This window comes from Osmerus eperlanus, chromosome 7, assembly GCF_963692335.1.
Source record: "Osmerus eperlanus chromosome 7, fOsmEpe2.1, whole genome shotgun sequence".
Classification (NCBI taxonomy): Eukaryota; Metazoa; Chordata; class Actinopteri; order Osmeriformes; family Osmeridae; genus Osmerus; species Osmerus eperlanus.
In genome coordinates this window covers 9,123,983-9,143,425 of record NC_085024.1, presented here as the reverse complement: position 1 = coordinate 9,143,425, position 19,443 = coordinate 9,123,983, and the positions used below count along the sequence as shown (strand labels likewise).

At 41.8% G+C, this 19,443-nt stretch overlaps 2 protein-coding genes across 4 annotated transcripts in view; both read left to right on the top strand.

The window, feature by feature from the left end:
• Window positions 1–19,443, top strand: part of prelid3a (PRELI domain containing 3A) — a 61,251-nt gene that overhangs the window by 2,152 nt on the left and 39,656 nt on the right. For all 3 annotated transcript variants that reach the window (XM_062464728.1, XM_062464726.1, XM_062464729.1), the window contains exon 2: window positions 8,393–8,561. In XM_062464728.1, the coding sequence (XP_062320712.1) occupies window positions 8,393–8,561 (169 nt within the window). The remainder of the gene's footprint in view (window positions 1–8,392; window positions 8,562–19,443) is intronic.
• On the top strand, window positions 3,023–3,917 carry LOC134023756 (uncharacterized). The gene is made up of 2 exons (XM_062466121.1): window positions 3,023–3,344; window positions 3,568–3,917. Exons 1-2 carry the CDS (start codon window positions 3,074–3,076, stop codon window positions 3,915–3,917), a joined length of 621 nt encoding a protein of 206 aa, XP_062322105.1. The 5' UTR covers window positions 3,023–3,073.

Sequence of the window (19,443 nt, the reverse complement as noted above, 5' to 3'; positions counted from 1 at the left end):
AGCTCCCTGCTGACCGAGCTACCCATCTTGTTTGGTAGGGGGCGGTGTGCACATCTGCATTGCATTACATTGCAAATGTGCCGGGAAATTGATTGAATTGCCGGGTCTTTAGAGCAGCGTTCCCCAACCGGTGCCCACCGGTCCGCGGACCGGTACCGGTCCGTGGGTCATTTCGTACCGGGCCGCACAAAAAAGAATTAATAACATTATTTCCTTTTAATTGATTATCAGAGTCTAAAAGACGTTTTATTCTGAAAAATGACCTGATTCTCTCCTTCTCCGCGGGCATTTTCCCCTGACCAAAAAAGCTCTGCAAAGACGTGTGTTTACTCATTTTTTAGCAAGTTTGTGGGCTTTATTTAGCGGTATTATGCGCGTCTCTTCCTCTTGACACATGACAAGTGATAGTTACCACTCAATGAAGCCTGTTTGAGACAACAACTCTATCGGTGTTTTGGATGAAGGCTATCCTGAGATCGCCACTAAAGCACTGAAAACCCTGCTTCCATTTCCAACATCAAGCGGGATTTTCTGCCGTGACAGCAATCAAACAAAATTATGGAATAGGCCTAAACTGGATATAAGGAACGCACTTCGGGTGTCACTGTCGTAGCTTATAGTCACACACAACAGTGGGACTGACACATCAAAAGCTAGCTAGTAACAATATAACGATGGAAAACCAGGCTAAGAAACTTAAAGATGGGGCTGAAAAATTAAGAGACAAAAATACATCACATTCACTAGACATGGTTTTGTCAATTGAAAAAACGGCTGTTTATTAGACATAAAACTCCAAAAACGATTTTTCGCTCAAATCAGCTAAACTATTTTTCTCGCGCGCTCCGCGCACTCGCATTAGGTGTGGAAGTCACTAACTAGGATCACATCAAACCCAGAATGTGCATGCATTAGCAGCAGTGGTGGAATGTAACGAAGTATTTTTTACTTCGTTACATTACTTAAGTAAATTTTTACGTATCTGTACTTTACTTTAGTAAAAATAATAGTGCATACTTTTTACTTTTACTCCGTTACATTTTGCAGCTATTATCTATACTTTTACTCCGCTACATTTCTACAATATGTGTTGTTACTCATTACATTTTATGAACACAGTTTCGCCAAAATGTTGGCTACACAAAAATATGGATTGCGTTGCTGTTTTGGAAGTTTAAACCAATCAGGTGGCTCTATCAGCTCCAATGACAGCAGAGTGTGCATTTGGCAGCAGCACTAGCGGTAACAGCCTGACTAACTGGCAGTTAGTAACTGCCTATTCAACATGGATCCAGAGTCAGCCTCATCTGAGCCCTCGGATATGAGCCACCCTTGGCCCTATTTAAAAAACATGTTCGATTTCAAAGGCCCCAAGAATGACTCGTGGATATTTCAATGCCTTTCCTGTCTACCTCAAAAAAAGGAGTTGCTAGCATTCAAGAATTCGCCTTTGAATTTAAAGAAGCCTATCGAGGTAAGCAGAGTTCTTGCTATGCTAAGTAATGTCCCTGACTTTTTGAAAATGAATATATATATTTAATTCGGTTACTGACATGATATTATACTGTTATCTAGCGAAATGCATGTTGACATACAGTAATAGCATCTAAATAACATGATTGTACCTTTACTATTTATTTAACGTAGTGGTAAGATAAAGCTGGTAGGTTAGCTATGTCAAGCTAGCGTGCTAGCTCGACCTCATGGTCTGCTTGGTACAGTGGTGCTTACCGCCTGTCTCATGGTCAGTGGCTCGTCTTTCACTAGAGATGGTGATCACAAGACACCACGTAACATCGGCCCTTGTCTTTCTAGGTTGTTAGATAAGTGTTAATGAACTTTGCTTATATGGTGCTATTAAATTAGTCTTGTCCCTGCAATTTTTTTTAATTAGGTTGTGAGAATTTGAGTTACAGGTTAAATAAATTATGATGAAGATTAACAGTATATTATTGTTATTGTTACTATTTTTATAGAGAAAGCACAGAACACTTCTTGGGAATTACAATGACCTGACAGCAAACTCAACCAAAAGGAAGGGGACATTGCCTGCTGGTGAGGGTCCTTCAACAAGTAAGCAGTTGAAACTTGAGGACATCAAAGCCTCTCAGAAGAGCACAGATCTGGCTGTACTGAACTTTGTTGTCCAGGGTTTGCACCCTTTTGTTGTAGTAGAGCAGCCTGGCTTCATTGCTTTAATGCAGCATATTCTGCCAAGTTACAGAGGGATGTCACGTACAACCTTGAGGGACAGAATGGAAAATAACACAAAGCAAATGAAAGCCAGAGTGACAAATGCGATGGAAAACATCAAATACATCGCAACAACCACAGACTGTTGGACAGCTCATAGACAGAGCTTCATCGGAGTCACTGCCCACTGGATCGAGCCTGATGGCTTAGAGCGATGTTCTGTTGCTCTGGCTTGCAAAAGGCTTAAAGGAGCACATACATTCGATGTACTAGCCCGGGCCCTTAATGACATCCACACCGAGTACAACATTCGGGATAAAATTGTGAGGACCACGACTGACAATGCCTCAAATTTTATAAAGGCCTTCAGGGTTTATGCTGGTGAAGAGGGAAGTACAACTGAAGAGGAGAGGGAAAATGGGAATGACAGTGAGAAGGATGATGAAGATCTGGAGGTGGAGACAGAGGCCGTTGAAGTGGAAGCTTTAATGGAAGAAGAAGATGAGTGCTCTGAATACCAACTACCAAAGCATCACCGTTGTGCCTGTCATCTGCTGAATCTGATATCAACAGTGGATGCCAAAAAAGCAGAGTCAAAGGATGGCTACAGGAAGATCTCCCGCGCAGCATTTGCCAAGTGCTCAGCTCTCTGGAACAAGACTGCCCGCTCATCTACTGCTGCAGAGGTAGTTGAAAAGGAGTGCAAGCTGCAACTCATCCGCCCAGAATAGCTGAATATTCACTTGTTTAATAACACTGTGTATATCTAGGTATGTGAAATATTTCTCATATATCTCAATGACATTCTGCATATTCTGATATTGTGTATTACAGGTTCAGCCCTGCAGAACTTTCTTTCTTGACAGAATATGCATCAACCATGAACCCAATCTCAAAGGCACTAAACATATTGCAGGGAGAGGTGGATGTTCACATGGGATGGCTGGTGCCCACTATAACCCTCCTAACTGTGAAGCTTGACCGCCTCAGAACATCATCCAAGTTCTGCCAGCCACTGATTACTGCCCTTCAAGAAGGAATACAGCGATGGTTTGGAGACATGCTTGCTGACCCTGAGCTCATTGCTGCAGCAATTTTACTTCCGAAGTTTCGGACATCGTGGACAAGCAATGAGGACTTGCTGAAGCTGGGTAAGTCATTTAAAAGGTTATTAAATTGGCAAGTGTTCAATTGGAAAGGAAGCCTGGCAAAGGACCTACCCTGTTCCAGACAGTTGATCCAAAAATATGTTATAGTCACTAGGAGAAAAAATACCACAGCCATAGTTATCACGATTATCATGATGGTTATAAAGACAAACAGTACTCTTAAAATAATGTTTCCTTTATTCTGTGTTTGGGTTGTTCTGTGTAGGCATGGACTACATCAAGAGAAACATGGAGGAGGATCCGGTCCCATCACCAGTTAGCAATTCCGGGTCAGAGGAGGAGGACTTCTTTGGCCTTATGAAGGGAAACGTCCAGGAAACCACGAAACAACTGGATGCCTACCTGGCAAACTCGGCTACCTCCATGGACACCCTAAAGGCAGTGCCCACAGTTGCCAATTTGCCCCTTAAACTGAACACGCCGTTGCCTGCCTCTGCGGCATGTGAACGGCTCTTTAGTACAGCAGGGCATATTTTTTCTACAAAAAGAGGCAGAATAGGGTCAAATGTTTTGGAAAATCAACTATTGTTGAAATTGAACAAAAGGTTCTGTTAATGCAAAGTTGATGAAAGGACTTTGAATGGCACTTATACTGCCATCTTCTTTTTATGGCAATTTTTTTTGCACTAACCTTTGGCTGCCTGACCAATGGTAACATTTTCATTTCAGGTCCTTAATTTAAATTTCTCGTTCTAAGAACTGCCTTGTTCTGACCAGTTTTACACTTGTTTTTCATGTTCCATGTTTCCGTTTTTTACACTTTTATAATAAAATAAAATATTTAAAGATATAACATGTTGTCTTCATCGGTTTGGCTTAATGGTATTAATTTTGCAGATAATCCCTGGTAGATAACTTGTCATCCGCAGAATTGTAAGATAGAGTGTGAGAAGTATTACAGAGGGTAAGCACAATAAGTACGCCAACCTTTCCAATAAACAAATGTTGTTGCTTATAATTATTACTATTAGTGACTTCTGTAGAGGCATAAGTATTACCAGTAGCTATATCTGCCTTCTTTATCAAAATGGTACAGCCCTAGACATGGAGAGACAACCCATTTGCGTGAGTACTTTTACTTTTAATACTTAAAGTAAATTTAAAAGTACTTTTTACTTTTACTTAAGTAGGATTGTTGATGTAGTACTTTTACTTTTATTTTCCTGCGTACTTGTACTTTTACTTAAGTACTAAACTTCAGTACTTCTTCCACCACTGATTAGCAGCGCAGCTGTCCAGGGCTTATCTTTCCTCCCAGTCCGTCCCTGCCGGTCCGTGAAAATATGTCTTATAGGCCGTAAGGTGAACCCTGTTATCGTTTCAACCCCCTCCACAGTCTGGCATCTACACAATCTTTAGCTCATAAAAAAGAACGAGTCCTGCTAAGCTACCAAAAAAAAGTTTGTCGCTGAAATTCCAGTCGATTGTCGATGCGTCTATGTTTTATGCAGAACTAGTTTCTTCAGAGCGTAATAGGATTTTGGTGGCACGGTTCGACACGTGATCCTTCTACACCAATAAGGTAGCTGCTTTTTGTCAACATGGATGGATATGGTTGTCAAATAGAGGATGGGACTTTGCACGTTACAGTGTTTCCTCTAAGTTTATTTTGCCGTGGCGGCCTGCCACGACTCAATTTCTGCCGCCATGGTATCAGAAATAGGGCTGTACAAAATTTTAGGACGTCTATGTGATTGTTAGAGTGCATGTCGGAGAATAGCATGGATACGCGCTTCACACAGCAGGTGATATTGTGCGTCTTTGAGAAGTCGTATAGCTAAATTAGCAACTCTATATTCTTGCTAATTTAAATTAAGTTAACTGGTGATCTTCGTTGTTTGTATTATTCCCCTGCTAGCTAAATTGCACATAGCGATTGCTGCCTTTGCTTACGTTTGTATTTTCGGTGCATTACTATGCAGAAGTAGTTTTAATTAATAAATAGTGGGTTTATTGTTATTATTTGCTACAGAATGCTTAGCCTATCAAGCTCAAATGAAGCAGACAGTGTACATGCTTTCGAGTACCTTAATCGATAGTCTAGGCTACTGACCAACGTCAATTATTAATACGTCAATTAATAATTGGCAGCATTTATGCCATTTAGAACATACTTTATGAGTGGAAGGTCTCTAAGTAGCCTAACCTTATTGCTTTAGGGGAAATAGTACGAAAATATGTGCAATATTACATTAGTTATTAAACTAGGCTATTACATTAACCTGGGGGGGGGGACGACGACAATGACGACTTATGTCGTTGTTGTAACATTCATTCATTCATTCACAAATGAAAACACTGATCACCCATAAAAACAATCGTAATGAAAAACATGAAATATGATATATAAAACTGTACAAAACAGAATAAGGAATAACAGATTAAGGACACTCAGTCCTCACTGTCAGTGTCAGGACAGTTATCTTCCAGTTCCTCGGTTTCTTTTGTGTTGGCACAATTACAACAACGACATAAGTGTGCAACACAGTCCTGCAGAAAAACATGAACATCTGCCTGTCTCACACGCACTTTTGCAGCCGCAGTGTATCACATGCAACACACTGTCAGGGGCCGAATTTCTGTTACGTGCAAGGTCCCATCCTCTATTTGCCAAACATATCCATCCATGTTGACAAAAAGCAGCTACCTTATTGGTGTAGAACGATCACGTGTCGAACCGTGCCACCAAAATCCTATTACGTTCTGAAGAAACTAGTTCTGCATAAAACATAGACGCAACGATAATCGACTGGAATTTCAGCGACAAACTTTTTTTTGGTAGCTTGGCACGAATCGTTCTTTTTTATGAGCTAAAGATTGTGTAGATGCCAGACTGTGGAGTGGGAATCATTTTCTAAAAGACTTTTCGTGGTTCACCTTGCAGCCGATTACATGAAAGCGGTCCGTGGCGCAAAAAAGGTTGGGGACCGCTGCTTTAGAGGACGCATCACAGATCATGGTGCTCCCTCAAATTGTGCAAACACTGTTAGAATTAGCTGAGCAGGTATAATCTAATAATATATCTGAGTCTGATGCCCGTGACCGAGTAGAACAAGTCATAGAGAGCTTGGCTGCATACTCTGCCGTCACAGATTTACACATTAATAGTAGCTCTGCCACTGTTTTAGTCATTGTTTGACATCAAGTTGCTCAGTCTGTGATGCGTCCTCTAAAGACCCGGCAATTCAATCAATTTCCCGGCACATTTGCAATGTAATGCAATGCAGATGTGCACACCGCCCCCTACCGAACAAGATGGGTAGCTCGGTCAGCAGGGAGCTGAAGAAGAGCACTGACGTCACTCTGCTGCGCCGCTCAGAATGCTTTTTCGTTCATTTTGCATTTCTGCAAATGCATTTGAATTTGAATTGTGGTCACGATTTTGCAGCCACGTTCTTAAAATGAAAATGAATTTCTGGAAATGCATTTGAATTTTGGTCACGATTTTGCAGCCACGTTCTTGAAAATGAATTTCTGGAAATGCATTTGAATTTGAATTGTGGTCACGATTTTGCAGCCACGTTCTTAAAATGAAAATGCATTTCTGGAAATGCATTTTAATTTTCAAATTTTACATTTCAAATGGAATTTTTGTATCTATTTGCTGGGGCATGTTTTGAAAATTAAATCTCAAATGTCTATTTCTTTTTCATTTTAATTAAGTGAAAGATTGAGCACTCTTGAAGAAGAAAATTAAAATGCAAATAGGATGATTGATTACTAATTTCATTTATGAGTCAAATAATGCAGCCACATTCTTAAAATGCAAATGCATTTCTGGAAATGCATTTGAATTTTGGTAACGATTTGCTTCCATACAACAGAGCCAACAGAGCAACAGCTTGCTCGAAGGTTACTCCGAATTTGAAGATTTGATCAGAACGCCAGGGAACACCTCAAAGTCTGCAAAATCCAAGAAAGAGGGCTGGCAAAAAGTAGCAGACCAAATTAAATGTAGAGGAGTGACCACGCGTTTTATCGCTTATTACAGTAAGCTAGGCCTATGTTTTTTTTCATACTTTCATATTTTCATTTATCATCTTTAATGTCATATGATGTGGTTTCAACAAATGTATTATGTAAATGACACCCTCACAAAAAAAGCTAGGCTATCCTCTCAAAAAGTATAGGCTAGCATACTGTATCGCGCTGTGCTTAAGGAACCTATCTATCACGCAATGAGCAATTAATTCGGTTTCATGTTAAATTCTGCTAATTATTCTTGCACCTTCTGCAACAGGTTCCCGTAGTAAAAACGGACAAGACATGTCTGTGACAGACTTCCTGTATCACCTCTGCTTGTAAAGCCTCAATCTAATCGTGTTTACATAAAATAAACCTGCTCCCTAGCAGGTTTAAATTTACGGACCTGTGACAGCAAGTCCAGGGGCCCGTTCTCCGTACGTCGCTAACTCAGTTAGCTGGATTTGATTGTTGACGATTTGTCATTATCTTGGATTGTTCGGTTCTTCGAAGCTCATCCTGGACTTGCTGTCATAGCAACAGGTCCGTAAGCTTAAACCTGCTCGGGAGAAAAATGAATCCAAAGACTCGTAGAAAGATCGAGTCGGGAAATGAACGAATCGTTCCCTCTAGCGTTTCCTCTAGCTACCACTACAGAGCCTATGCAGGTCACGTGAAAAATGATCCAAATACTCGTACCCGAAGACCGAGTCGGGAAATGAACGAATCATTTATGTTTACTTGGACGAGCCTATGCAACAGTCCCGATGCACGGCCACGAGAAAATGAACGAAACTCTGAGAGGACTCGTTACTCCCGAGTCCTTCTAAGGATTCGTTCAAAATGAACGAATCGTTCACGAACGACACCACTAGTTCCTAATTATTCTCTATCAACATTATCGATATTATTGAAAATTAATTAATGTTACGATATCTTTATTGAGGGAAGTCATTAATTCGATAAATCGATATATTTTTATCGCCCAGTCCTAATTATTAGACATTAGACACCATATTAGACATTCTCTGATTGCTCATTCTCTTGCATGATCTGTCCACTATCAGCTATCCATGGGAGACAGTGATCAAGGCGGCGATGAGGAAATACCCCAATCCCATGAACCCCAGTGTGGTGGGCGTTGACGTACTGGACAGGAAGCTGGATCCGGAGGGACGTCTGCATAGCCACAGGCTACTCAGCACAGAGTGGGGCATCCCAGGGATTGTGAGAACGGTTAGAACCTTATTCTATAGGCAGACCTGTCCTGTTTGAGATTTGTCCCTGTGGGCTATCCCGGTTAGACAGTCTCAGACAACAGCCCTCTGACAGAGTTGTTAGATCTACCAACAGATCAGTCCAACCTCCAGTCCTGTATACAATCTGACCTCTGGGCATAGTTCTGTTCTGTGTGAGGCATTGTGCATCTTGTGCATGATATTGGTAGAGACATGTTCATTCTGTCCGCCCCTAAACCCACACCTATGAACTACACGGAACAGGAATCTCCACTTTGATTTTCCCTGGTCCACAGTACTGTTCTAAAGTCTGACCTACGGAACAGACCTTGGTCTCTGTCTGTTTTACACTCTGAATTGCAACACACGCATTACAACATTTAACTAGAGAGGGTACAATTTCTGGGGAAATTGTGGGGTGTGCTTGCGTCGGTTGCAGGAGGGTCCGTTTTTTAACTGACATTTTTACAACTGATATTTTTGTATAGTTTATATAAAAATGCATACTTATTATTTATGAAGATTGCATAAATTCATGTCATCTAATTTCCCCTGCAAGAGGGAATGGTGATATAGGATAGCAGCCTCAGTTGAAAAGTTGCATCAAAACGAAGAAATTGGGCAATCCGTTGTAAAAGAAAATGGCCCAAACTCTATGACTTAAACGTCCCTTAAGTTTTTCCAGTGAAAATATGCCCCCAAAATAAATGTCAAGCTTATTTATGATTTTGGGGGCATATTTTCAGTCAGCAGATGGTACTGTTTGAATCGCGATTCCATCTGAGATACTGCCGGTGACAACGTTGTTAGAACAAGCTTGTTTCAAAGGGGGTTCTTTATTAATAAATGAATGCAATATGAGTAGGTTAAATGCTTTAAATGATCACTAGAAGGGAAAAACTTAAGGGACGTTTAAGTCATAGAGTTTGGGCCATTTTCTTTTACAACGGATTGCCCAATTTCTTCGTTTTGATGCAACTTTTCAACTGAGGCTGTAAGGTGAACCCTGTTATCGTTTCAACCCCCTCCACAGTCTGGCATCTACACAATCTTTAGCTCATAAAAAAGAACGAGTCCTGCTAAGCTACCAAAAAAGTTTGTCGCTGAAATTCCAGTCGATTGTCGATGCGTCTATGTTTTATGCAGAACTAGTTTCTTCAGAGGAACGTTGTCACCGGCAGTATCTCAGATGGAATCGCGATTCAAACAGTACCATCTGCTGACTGAAAATATGCCCCCAAAATCATAAATAAGCTTGACATTTATTTTGGGGAAAACGGGTAATTCAAAAAACGTTTACTGGAAGCGTAACAATGCAAAATGCAACCATTTAGTCGCAGTTGCGTGGAGAAGCTGACCCCGGTAAATTGTACTATGAGCTAGCTAGCCAACTACTAGACCAGTGGTTCTCAACCCTGGTCCTCAAGTACTAGCCTGGCTCTGCCCTCCTACGTACTTCCGCTCAATTTTATTTTTGCTTCTGTACATAGGTCTGGCCATGAGGTACGTAAGTCAGATTTTTCAGGTTGATTTTCTACCGGCAAATCAGCGAACAGAGGGAGTGGCTGATAACGATGACGTTGATGTTGTGCGCTAGTTTGTGTTGTAGTTCCGTAATGGCGGCGGAGAAAGATGCGAGCAAAGCCATTCGGTCCGTTGTGGCAACGCTGCCGAATATCCAACAGCTAAAGCCGGAGCAAGAACAAGTTTTGTTGGTGGCCATGATGTTGTGGCCCTCCTCCCCACGGGGTTTGGGAACAGTTTGATTTTCCAGCTACGGCAGCTAGCTCTGTTACAGTAGTGGGGAAGGAATTGGCTAAGGCGAACGCTAGCGATTGGCTATGGCAGATCAGAGTGGCTCTGGGCAGATCCAATAGTTTTAAACTTCAACAGAGTACCCGCCTACAAGGAAGTCAACGCTTGTCAATGGAGCAAGGCCAGACTCTCTGTACAAATGCAATGTACGAGAGTCTGGTTAGGACCAGGCTACTCAAGTACCTCCTGTCCTGCATGTTTTAGATGTTTCCCTGCACCAACACACCTGATTTAAATGAATGGGTCGTTATCTAGTTATGCAGAAGCCTGCTAACGACCATTCATTTGAATCAGGTGTGTTGGAACAGGGAAATATCTAAAACATGCAGGACAGGGGGTACTTGAGGACCAGGGTTGAGAACCACTGTACTAGACTACTGCTGTGTGGGAATCACAGGAGCTAACCAGTCGAAGGGCATACAAAAATACAGGGTGTTGATATCACAGCCTGGAAACAGACCAGCTACATGTTTTGCATCTCCATTGTGTATGTAGTGCAAAAATTGTTGAAGTTTTATAGGTGGAAAAATAGGGAGGCTAAGTAGAGCTACCACAGCCAATTAGTTTTGCATTTTAACCACGTTTCCTGCGATAACACCAGCCTGGGCTGTATTTTTTGTCAGCTGTAGGTATACAGGTAGCAAAATGGTGTTCATTTCACTTCTGTACTGAACGAGACTTGTATTATTTTACTTACTGTAGTCTAATATAATCCTAAACGATTCTGTACAGCGACCGACCACACAAGCTCGAGTTCTTGTATATTATTTAACCCTCGTGCTGCCTTCGGGTCACATGACCCAAAGGTTCATAACGAACCATCGTTGTGTTTACCCAATTTTACCCAATACAAAAACAAATAAAAATAATTTTCTTTTAACCTTCGCAATGTGGGGGGTCTGAGACAGCCCAACGGTTAAAAGAAAATGCTTCACTTTGTTTTTGTATGCGGTAAAGTTGTCGCAATACGACGGTGGGTCACAATGACTGATGGGTCAGAACGACCCGAAGATAACACAAGGGTTAATGTGACATTACGTACTTCCTGAGTAGGCTACTACGTAGGCCTACTCAGCAATATTAATCTATCAAGCATTGCAGTCAGTCGGTGAACAAGTTAAGAAAGCTTTATTGCTTGTGGCCGCAAGAAGACAAAACATCACACGCTATTGTGCTACAAAGTTTGTCTGCTAGCATGTTGTGCTAGCTACCTATTTAAACAGACCTGCTCTTTACAGTGATTGTCTAAATCAAATGCATGCAAATGTCCCATGGCTGTTCTTTCATTGACTCCCATGCATAGACCTGGCGCGCGTGTGTGCGTGTTTGAGTGTGTGCACTCTCTGACCCCTCTAATTGACCAACTCTTTTATGGCCTCTCCAGTAAGATAGTGGTCAAGCCCAGGTCCCCTTGTTTACGTAAGCCTAGTGTTATCCAGAGTTCAGATTTGGGGTTAGGCCTCTCTTTGCACACCAGGAATACTGAACACAAAATTATTCTTATACAGGATAACAGTTACATCTTTAACTTTTCCGACAGTACTGTGCATGCAAGTCTTAAATTGCTTAAATGTATGATGCGCTTGTGTATCAGTTCTCATACACCACGGCACGATACTTGCTGAGCAACAGCACAAACACTGAATGTTTACTCCTCGACAGGTCTGCAAACGCCTTTGTAAACCGAGATTTGTAAAACGATTTGTTTGTAAACCTCGACCTACGGTCTCGGTTAACAAACGTTTTAACAAATCGAGGCGACAAAGCGTTTGCTGACCTGTCGAGGAGTAAACATTTGGTTTCTTATATACTACAACAATACGTGGGAAGATCACAAATCAAACACGTCGAATCTGGAGCAGACGCCATGTTGTCAGAGCAATCAGCTGCACTTGCACTGGTGACGTCACTACATCTCCAAGGCAACATATCAACAACATCAATTCATCTTCTGTCCAGATACTTCTTTACATTTACATTTAGTCATTTAGCAGACGCTCTTATCCAGAGCGACTTACAGTAAGTACAGGGACATTCCCCCGAGGCAAGTAGGGTGAAGTGCCTTGCCCAAGGACACAACGTCAGTTGGCATGACCGGGAATCGAACTGGCAACCTTCGGATTACTAGCCCAATTCCCTCACCGCTCAGCCAACTGACTCCACCTTCCCGCTTCCCAATTGACTCCCAATCGCTTCCCGTTCTTTAAAACGGGAAGCGATTGCGGGGCGTTTGCGGACCTGTGCAAAAACCATATTTGGTTGTTTTAGTTATTTTTTTTGGCAATTTAGGCTACTTTGTTGCCGAGCAGATGCCACGTTGTTAAGGTCAATGGCTACATCTCCAAGGCAACCGCTTGTTGCTAGGTCCGTAAAAACGTTTATTTACCTCTGCGAACTTTCAGGAGGTATATAAACGGATTTATGAACTTTTGAGAACGTCTTCTGGACCAATAGGAACAGCGTATTGGTCCAATTATTGCACTATAAGAAACACAGAGATGCAGTAGCTAACAACGCTAGTGCTAAATAAGTATTTAGCTGCTTGGCTCCATGACGCCGGGTAAGTACCCAGCTAACAAGGGACGTCCTGGGGACATTCGGTGACGTTCCTATGGTCCCTGTTTTGTTCTCTTCCATAATAATGATTTACTAACCGAGTGAGGTCATGCCGGAAAATATCAAACTGAGGCTTTAACGTATCGACCGAGCGATAGCGGTCATGCCGATATTTCCCGGCATGACCGAATGGTCGAGGTTAGTAAGTTGTTTATTATATGGCATTTTTAGCTCTTTTCATTTTGTAAATGAAAATAAATGGTAATTGTAAATAGAAAACATGTTGTTTAGTTCAGCTCTCAAGTCTTCTCACGGTGTGTTGCAGGTGTTGCCTAGCAACCAATCTGAAATCTGAGCAACCAAACCTAGCAATCTGCCTAGCGCTTGTCGTTTTTCTCTCTGTGTTCACACTTTTCTGCTGTTTTAGAAAGTTAAGAATTTCCTTGTCGCTGTTGATGTCTTTGTTATCATCTGGATAGTAAAGTAATACGTCAGAGGGCAATAAGGGTCCGTATCAGACTGGCGAGGAGGTCAGGCATCCCGGCGCACAGCGGCTATCCACCATGTTGAATCAACGTTTATTGAAATTGACATTTAGCAGACGCTCTTATCCAGAGCGACTTACAGTAAGTACAGGGACATTCTCCCCCGAGGCAAGTAGGGTGAAGTGCCTTGCCCAAGGACACAACGTCATTTGGCTCCGCCGGGAATCAAACTGGCAACCTTCAGATTACTAGCCTGCTTCCCTAACCGCTCAGCCACCTGACTCCCAGAAATAGGTAGGAAATTAAACTATGTATAATATGTATGGAAGTATATATTTACATTTACATTTATCAGACGCTCTTATCCAGAGCGATTTACAGTAAGTACAGGGACATTCCTCCCGAGGCAAGTAGGGTGAAGTGCCTTGCCCGATTCCCTAACCGCACCGCCACCTGACTCCTATATATGTATGTACACTCTGGCGCTCCATTTGGTTCTCCACTTTCCTGCCAAAATGGCGATGACCGGTGCATGCTGGGATTGCGTGACGTTAACTCCCAGAGCTCTATACGCGGCTGGCATGACTACCCATTAGCCAATCAGAATGCTCGTACTGTCGTTGTAATATAATAAAGAACTGTTTTTTTATATTATCCTATATTGTCCTTTGGTTCTCACTGTGTAGGACTGTAAGCAACTTCTTGAGCAACTTCTTGAAGAACAGTGGCTTTTGTTGTCCATCCTTCAGGACTTAAATCCTGACTGGGTCATTCCTTGACAGCTAAGCAGCTTCCGCTGCTTAGCTGTTCTGTCATAGAAAGTCTTTTGCATCATCTTCTGTTGTTTTAGCTTTTGTTCCAGCTTAGGATGTTTCTTTTGCTTCGAGTAGCTTGGAAGTGTTGTCCTGAGTTTCCTTTTCATCAGTAGTTCACCAGGTGACAGCCCGCACTCCAAAGGTGATGCTCTGTAACTGAGAAGAGCAAGCTAAGGATCTGAGCTGCTTTCAGCTGCCTTTTTCAGGATTTGCTTGAGGATATGGACTCCTTTCTCAGCTTTTCCATTGGACTGTGCATGTAGAGGGCTGGGTGTTACATGATTTAAAAAAAAACTTTTGCAAAGTCTTGCCACTCTTTGCTGTTGAAACATGGTCCATTGTCACTCATTACTGTATGTGGAATGCCATGTCTGGCGAAGATTGATTTTGCATGAGTTATAGCTGGAAGTAGTACTTGATAGTAATGCCATTTCAGGATAATTTGAGAGATAATCAATGACTACCAAGTAGTCCTTTCCTTTCAGATGAAACAAGTCCATCCCTACTTTGTACCATGGTGCTGTTGGTACATCAGTTACAGTCATGGGCTCTTTAGTTTGTTTGTACCTGTATGTCAGGCATGTTTCACATTTGCTTATCATTTTGTCAATGTCTTTGTTTATTCCAGGCCAGAACACAGTCTCTCTTGCCCTTCTTTTACATTTTTCAAGCCCCCACCCTCTGTTTTCAGCTCCTGTTTCATTTCGCTTCCAATCGCAGCTCGCCGTTACTAATATAAATTATTTTTCGGCGGCCATTGTTGTTTTCAACTGGAATCGCCTATGATAGTGTTACCGAACGTGGCTGTAGGCAGCCACGTTCGGTAAGTCCTATTTTTACACATTTTAAGCTAGAATCAATGATTGGTTTCGTGAAAGTACACTACTCTTGAATTATGGTGAAGGTTTTAGCACTTTTAGACCTTTAGATCGTGAGTCTGAAGTGACGGAAAACCGAACTCGAAAAGTAGCTACTGTAGCTCTAGCTTTTTTCCTCTGTGTTTTTAATTAGTGAGTCATTTTGCGAATTGTTCATCAAAAAGGTCGAGGAGGGCAGCCTTTAGGAGAAAAAGCAATTCCCCACAGACCTGTCGGCTCAGAATTTTTATTTGGGGCGTGAAAGTCTTTGTAATAAGCCTATGCGCCAGGGAGACCGCATAGGCTTAGGCCGCAGCCATGTTTTGGTCGCGTCATGTTCATAAGTTCACTATTTTACAGTTAGGTCTACACGAAAAAGGTCGAGGAGGGCAGCCTTTAGTAGATGTGGGAATTGTGCTTTTAGCCAGATGCTCCGATTATTTTTGTGATTTGTGGACTTGCAATTGGAGTGATACTGCGTCCCGGGTCGACATTGTTTTGACGTTAGCCTCAGAGTCAGACTCGGCTCGCCCACTGGCAGTGTGTAAACAATTTTGTATTTCACTAAATTCTACTCCAAAAATGTCAGGGACGACTGCTTTTTGTAGACAAGGGCCTGCTAAAGATAGCCAGTATATCTGATTTTTCAAGGCGAGCCTGTTTCATTCGTCATATGCCCTGAGAAAGCGACCTACGTTAGCCAGGCTAGTTTTGCCAATTTCAGTAAATCAGGCTATTTAAAGGTCTCTGACAGTCAGAATCACTGTTTACAGGCAAAGGTCGAGCAGGGGCCCGTTCTCCGTACATCGCTTATTACATCCGAGATCAAATGACACATCCAAGATGACATCATCTTGCTTATCATGATCTGGCTAATTCGGTTCTTCGAACACACTTGTTGTTTATGATTAGTATAGCTGGATTGAGTTATACGTTGGTCTAAAAGGGGGTATGTATCGATAGTAGAAACCTTGATCAGCAACGCTGCTATTGGCTGCTCACATAAGTCTATGGCTGCTCACCGTGGCCAAAATGAGCGCCCTGTTTTTTCTGCAACAGAGCCAACAGAGCAACAGCTTGCTCGAAGGTTACTCCGAATTTGAAGATTTTATCAGAACGCCAGGGAACACCTCAAAGTCTGCAAAATCCAAGAAAGAGGGCTGGCAAAAAGTAGCAGACCAAATTAAATGTAGAGGAGTGACGCGTTTTATCGCTTATTACAGTAAGCTATAGGCCTATGTTTTTTTTATTTTCATATTTTCATTTATCATCTTTAATGTCATATGATGTGGTTTCAACAAATGTATCATGTAAATGACACCCTCACAAAAAAAACGATAGGCTATCCTCTCAAAAAGTATAGGCTAGCATATCGCGCTGTGCTTAAGGAACCTATCTATCACGCAATGAGCAATTAATTCGGTTTCATGTTAAATTCTGCTAATTATTCTTGCACCTTCTGCAACAGGTTCCTGTAGTAAAAACGGACAAGACATGTCTGTGACAGACTTCCTGTATCACCTCTGCTTGTAAAGCCTCAATCTAATCGTGTTTACATAAAATAAACCTGCTCCCGAGCAGGTTTAAGCTTACGGACCTGTTGCTATGACAGCAAGTCCAGGATGAGCTTCGAAGAACCGAACAATCCAAGATAATGACAAATCGTCAACAATCAAATCCAGCTAACTGAGTTAGCGACGTACGGAGAACGGGCCCCTGGTCTTTTGTCAGATGTGTATATATTGACCAGTTTAGAGCTAAATACTCTTGCCAGAGCCTGGAATCGAACCCGTGTTTTGAGTAACTTTGCATGGGTCTCCAACACATTTGGATTCAAGCTGGCCTGCCCTGCCTGCCTGCCCCTGCCTTGATATCTCAAAAGATCACTGAATTACAGCTGTTTAAACTTTAGCCAAATCTTATAATGCTTACCACAGGACAAATAGCTTACTTTTTTATACAGTAACCGACCACAATGGTTCTCTACACTGTGAATAGCTCAGTAGGCTAAAACAGTGCACTGTAAGGAGCAAGGTCACAGGTTCAAATCCAGCCACAGTCTTTTGGCCTGTCATCATTTTGATTATCTGTTTAGTTAAACAGGATGACATCATTCTGAAATACCATGTGCAATTTCACCTTGAAATGTCAACCGTTTCTTAACCTTTGTCCCAAAGCTGACCAAAGCTAATACTCAAATCACACAGTCGGAGCACAGCTAGATAATCAGCGTCAGCGCCCCTTGGGTACCCAGCATGCAGTGCGGTATGTCAAATAGGCAAAGACTTGTGGAAAATAGTGCGGTTATAACAGCCGTGCGAGGGATTTCAGTTGTTGTGTTTGTTCAGTTAGATGTTTGTAATGTTATTGTTTATCAGTTAATATAATGTTGTTGGTCACCCTGATTGTGCGTGTATTTTAATGGGACCAGAGAGTCGGCTGCTGTACTGCCATAGGCTATTCTTGCAAGGAGCTGAACATGAGCCCTGCTCTAGCCCAGTTGCCCACATGACTATTGTTAATTGTGTATTGACTGAAAGAGTTCAACTCAAGAAGAGTCACAATATCTGTGGTTATTCAGCCATCTTGGGGAAAGTTTGAAAAGAGTACTGTGGTTAAAATGTGTCAATTGTGGGAGCCATGTTTTTGGACTATCTCTAAACCTCATGTGGCCGCTGCAGAATTTCTGCCTTGGCATGACCTGCGCTGGGAGAGAGGGAAACAGCATGGATGGAAGTTGTGTGTGGGCAGATGTGTCTTTATATAGGGTGAAATGGAATAAGAAATGCAATACAAAATGGCTGAAAGGGGTGTATTTATGTAAATGTCCACATTGCCTCAATATGTTTGTGTCAATAAATCAAATATCATTTTGACTGATGGTTTTTCAAACCTTATTGGCTTCGAGATGACATCATTCGGAAGTAGTACAATATGCAATTTCAAGCAATTTGACATTTCAATGTCAACCGTTTCTTAACCTTTGTCCCAAAGCTGACCAAAGGTAATACTCTGCCATTTCTATTCATCAAATCTCAACAGTTGGTGTGTAGCAGAGAGGATAGACAGACTGACTTGTAACCTTATGCTCATGAGTTCAAATCCCCATTCAGCCTATTGTTGTTGGCCAAACATTAAGTTGTTTTGCTCTCGTTGTCCAAGTCTTGATCTTCTACAGTGTACATGTTTATAATATTTTGCGGAGGAACCCGCATCGCTGCTTGCAGCTATATTTCAAATTATTTTTTATGATGGACGCTAGTGGGCGATGGTCAGTCTCTACAGTGAAGGTGGGAAGGCCATAAATGTAGCTGTGGAACTTTTCCAGTCCAAACACTAATCCCAGGCATTCTCCATCTGAGCATATCTACATTCAGTCTCTGTCATGGATCTGGATGTGTATGCTACTGGTTTCCAATGCTCACCTTCAGCCAAGGGCGTAGGTTTGGTCTCAGCTTTGGTAGGGACAACTTTTTAATATATATATGTAGGTGATTGGTTCAGGTTTTATGGAGCTGTACTAGGCCTACATCATCTGTACTGGACTTCTGAGCAATGAAATCATATATGATGCATACATTTGGGCATACCAATTTATAGCACCTTTTTACTATCTACAAGTAGAAGTGTGACAGGTAACATTCATGGGTAACATTGTCTAAACATCCCTTAAAAAACTGCAATTTAATGCAATCTTTACCAAAATGGACAATTCAACTTCTCACCTGAACCCCTGATGCTGATTCAACACCAACCTGCTCTACATCTGTATCTTCAGGGTGCTGTTTTTCATGCACAGTAATTTGTCAATTTAATACAGACACTAACCATGCTTATTTGACTTCTGACATTGGTCGAGATTACAGGGATAGGCATATTACTATAAGGGATCATATAGGCCTACTTATTATCAGTTAATATCACTTTTGAGTTGCTAGCCTGCTGGTACTAGGCTAAACTAGCACGGTCCCATTATGTGGGTAGGTTAGCTTTATCATTCTGGCTTCAACAAGAACACACTGGTCGAAAGATTGCAGACGCTAGGGATAGATTTAATACAAGCAAAAGTTACATGCTCTACTACATTAATAACTTTCAAAACATGTTTCCAATGGGTGGCGATGTAAGGCTAGCAGGTTTGCACTGTGTGTGTAGTTTTCCTACTAGCTAACCTACAACGACCTTCTATATAGCTACTTACTCTCTGGGTGGTGAAAAAACTTCTGATATCTCTCTTCTTTTTGGGTGACATTTTCCTATCTATAAAGCACAAAAGGGTCAAAAATATCAATGCTGAGACCAAGCGAAATACTAGTATGATTTCCTGGCGTACTGCCAGCTCTCTTTCTGCA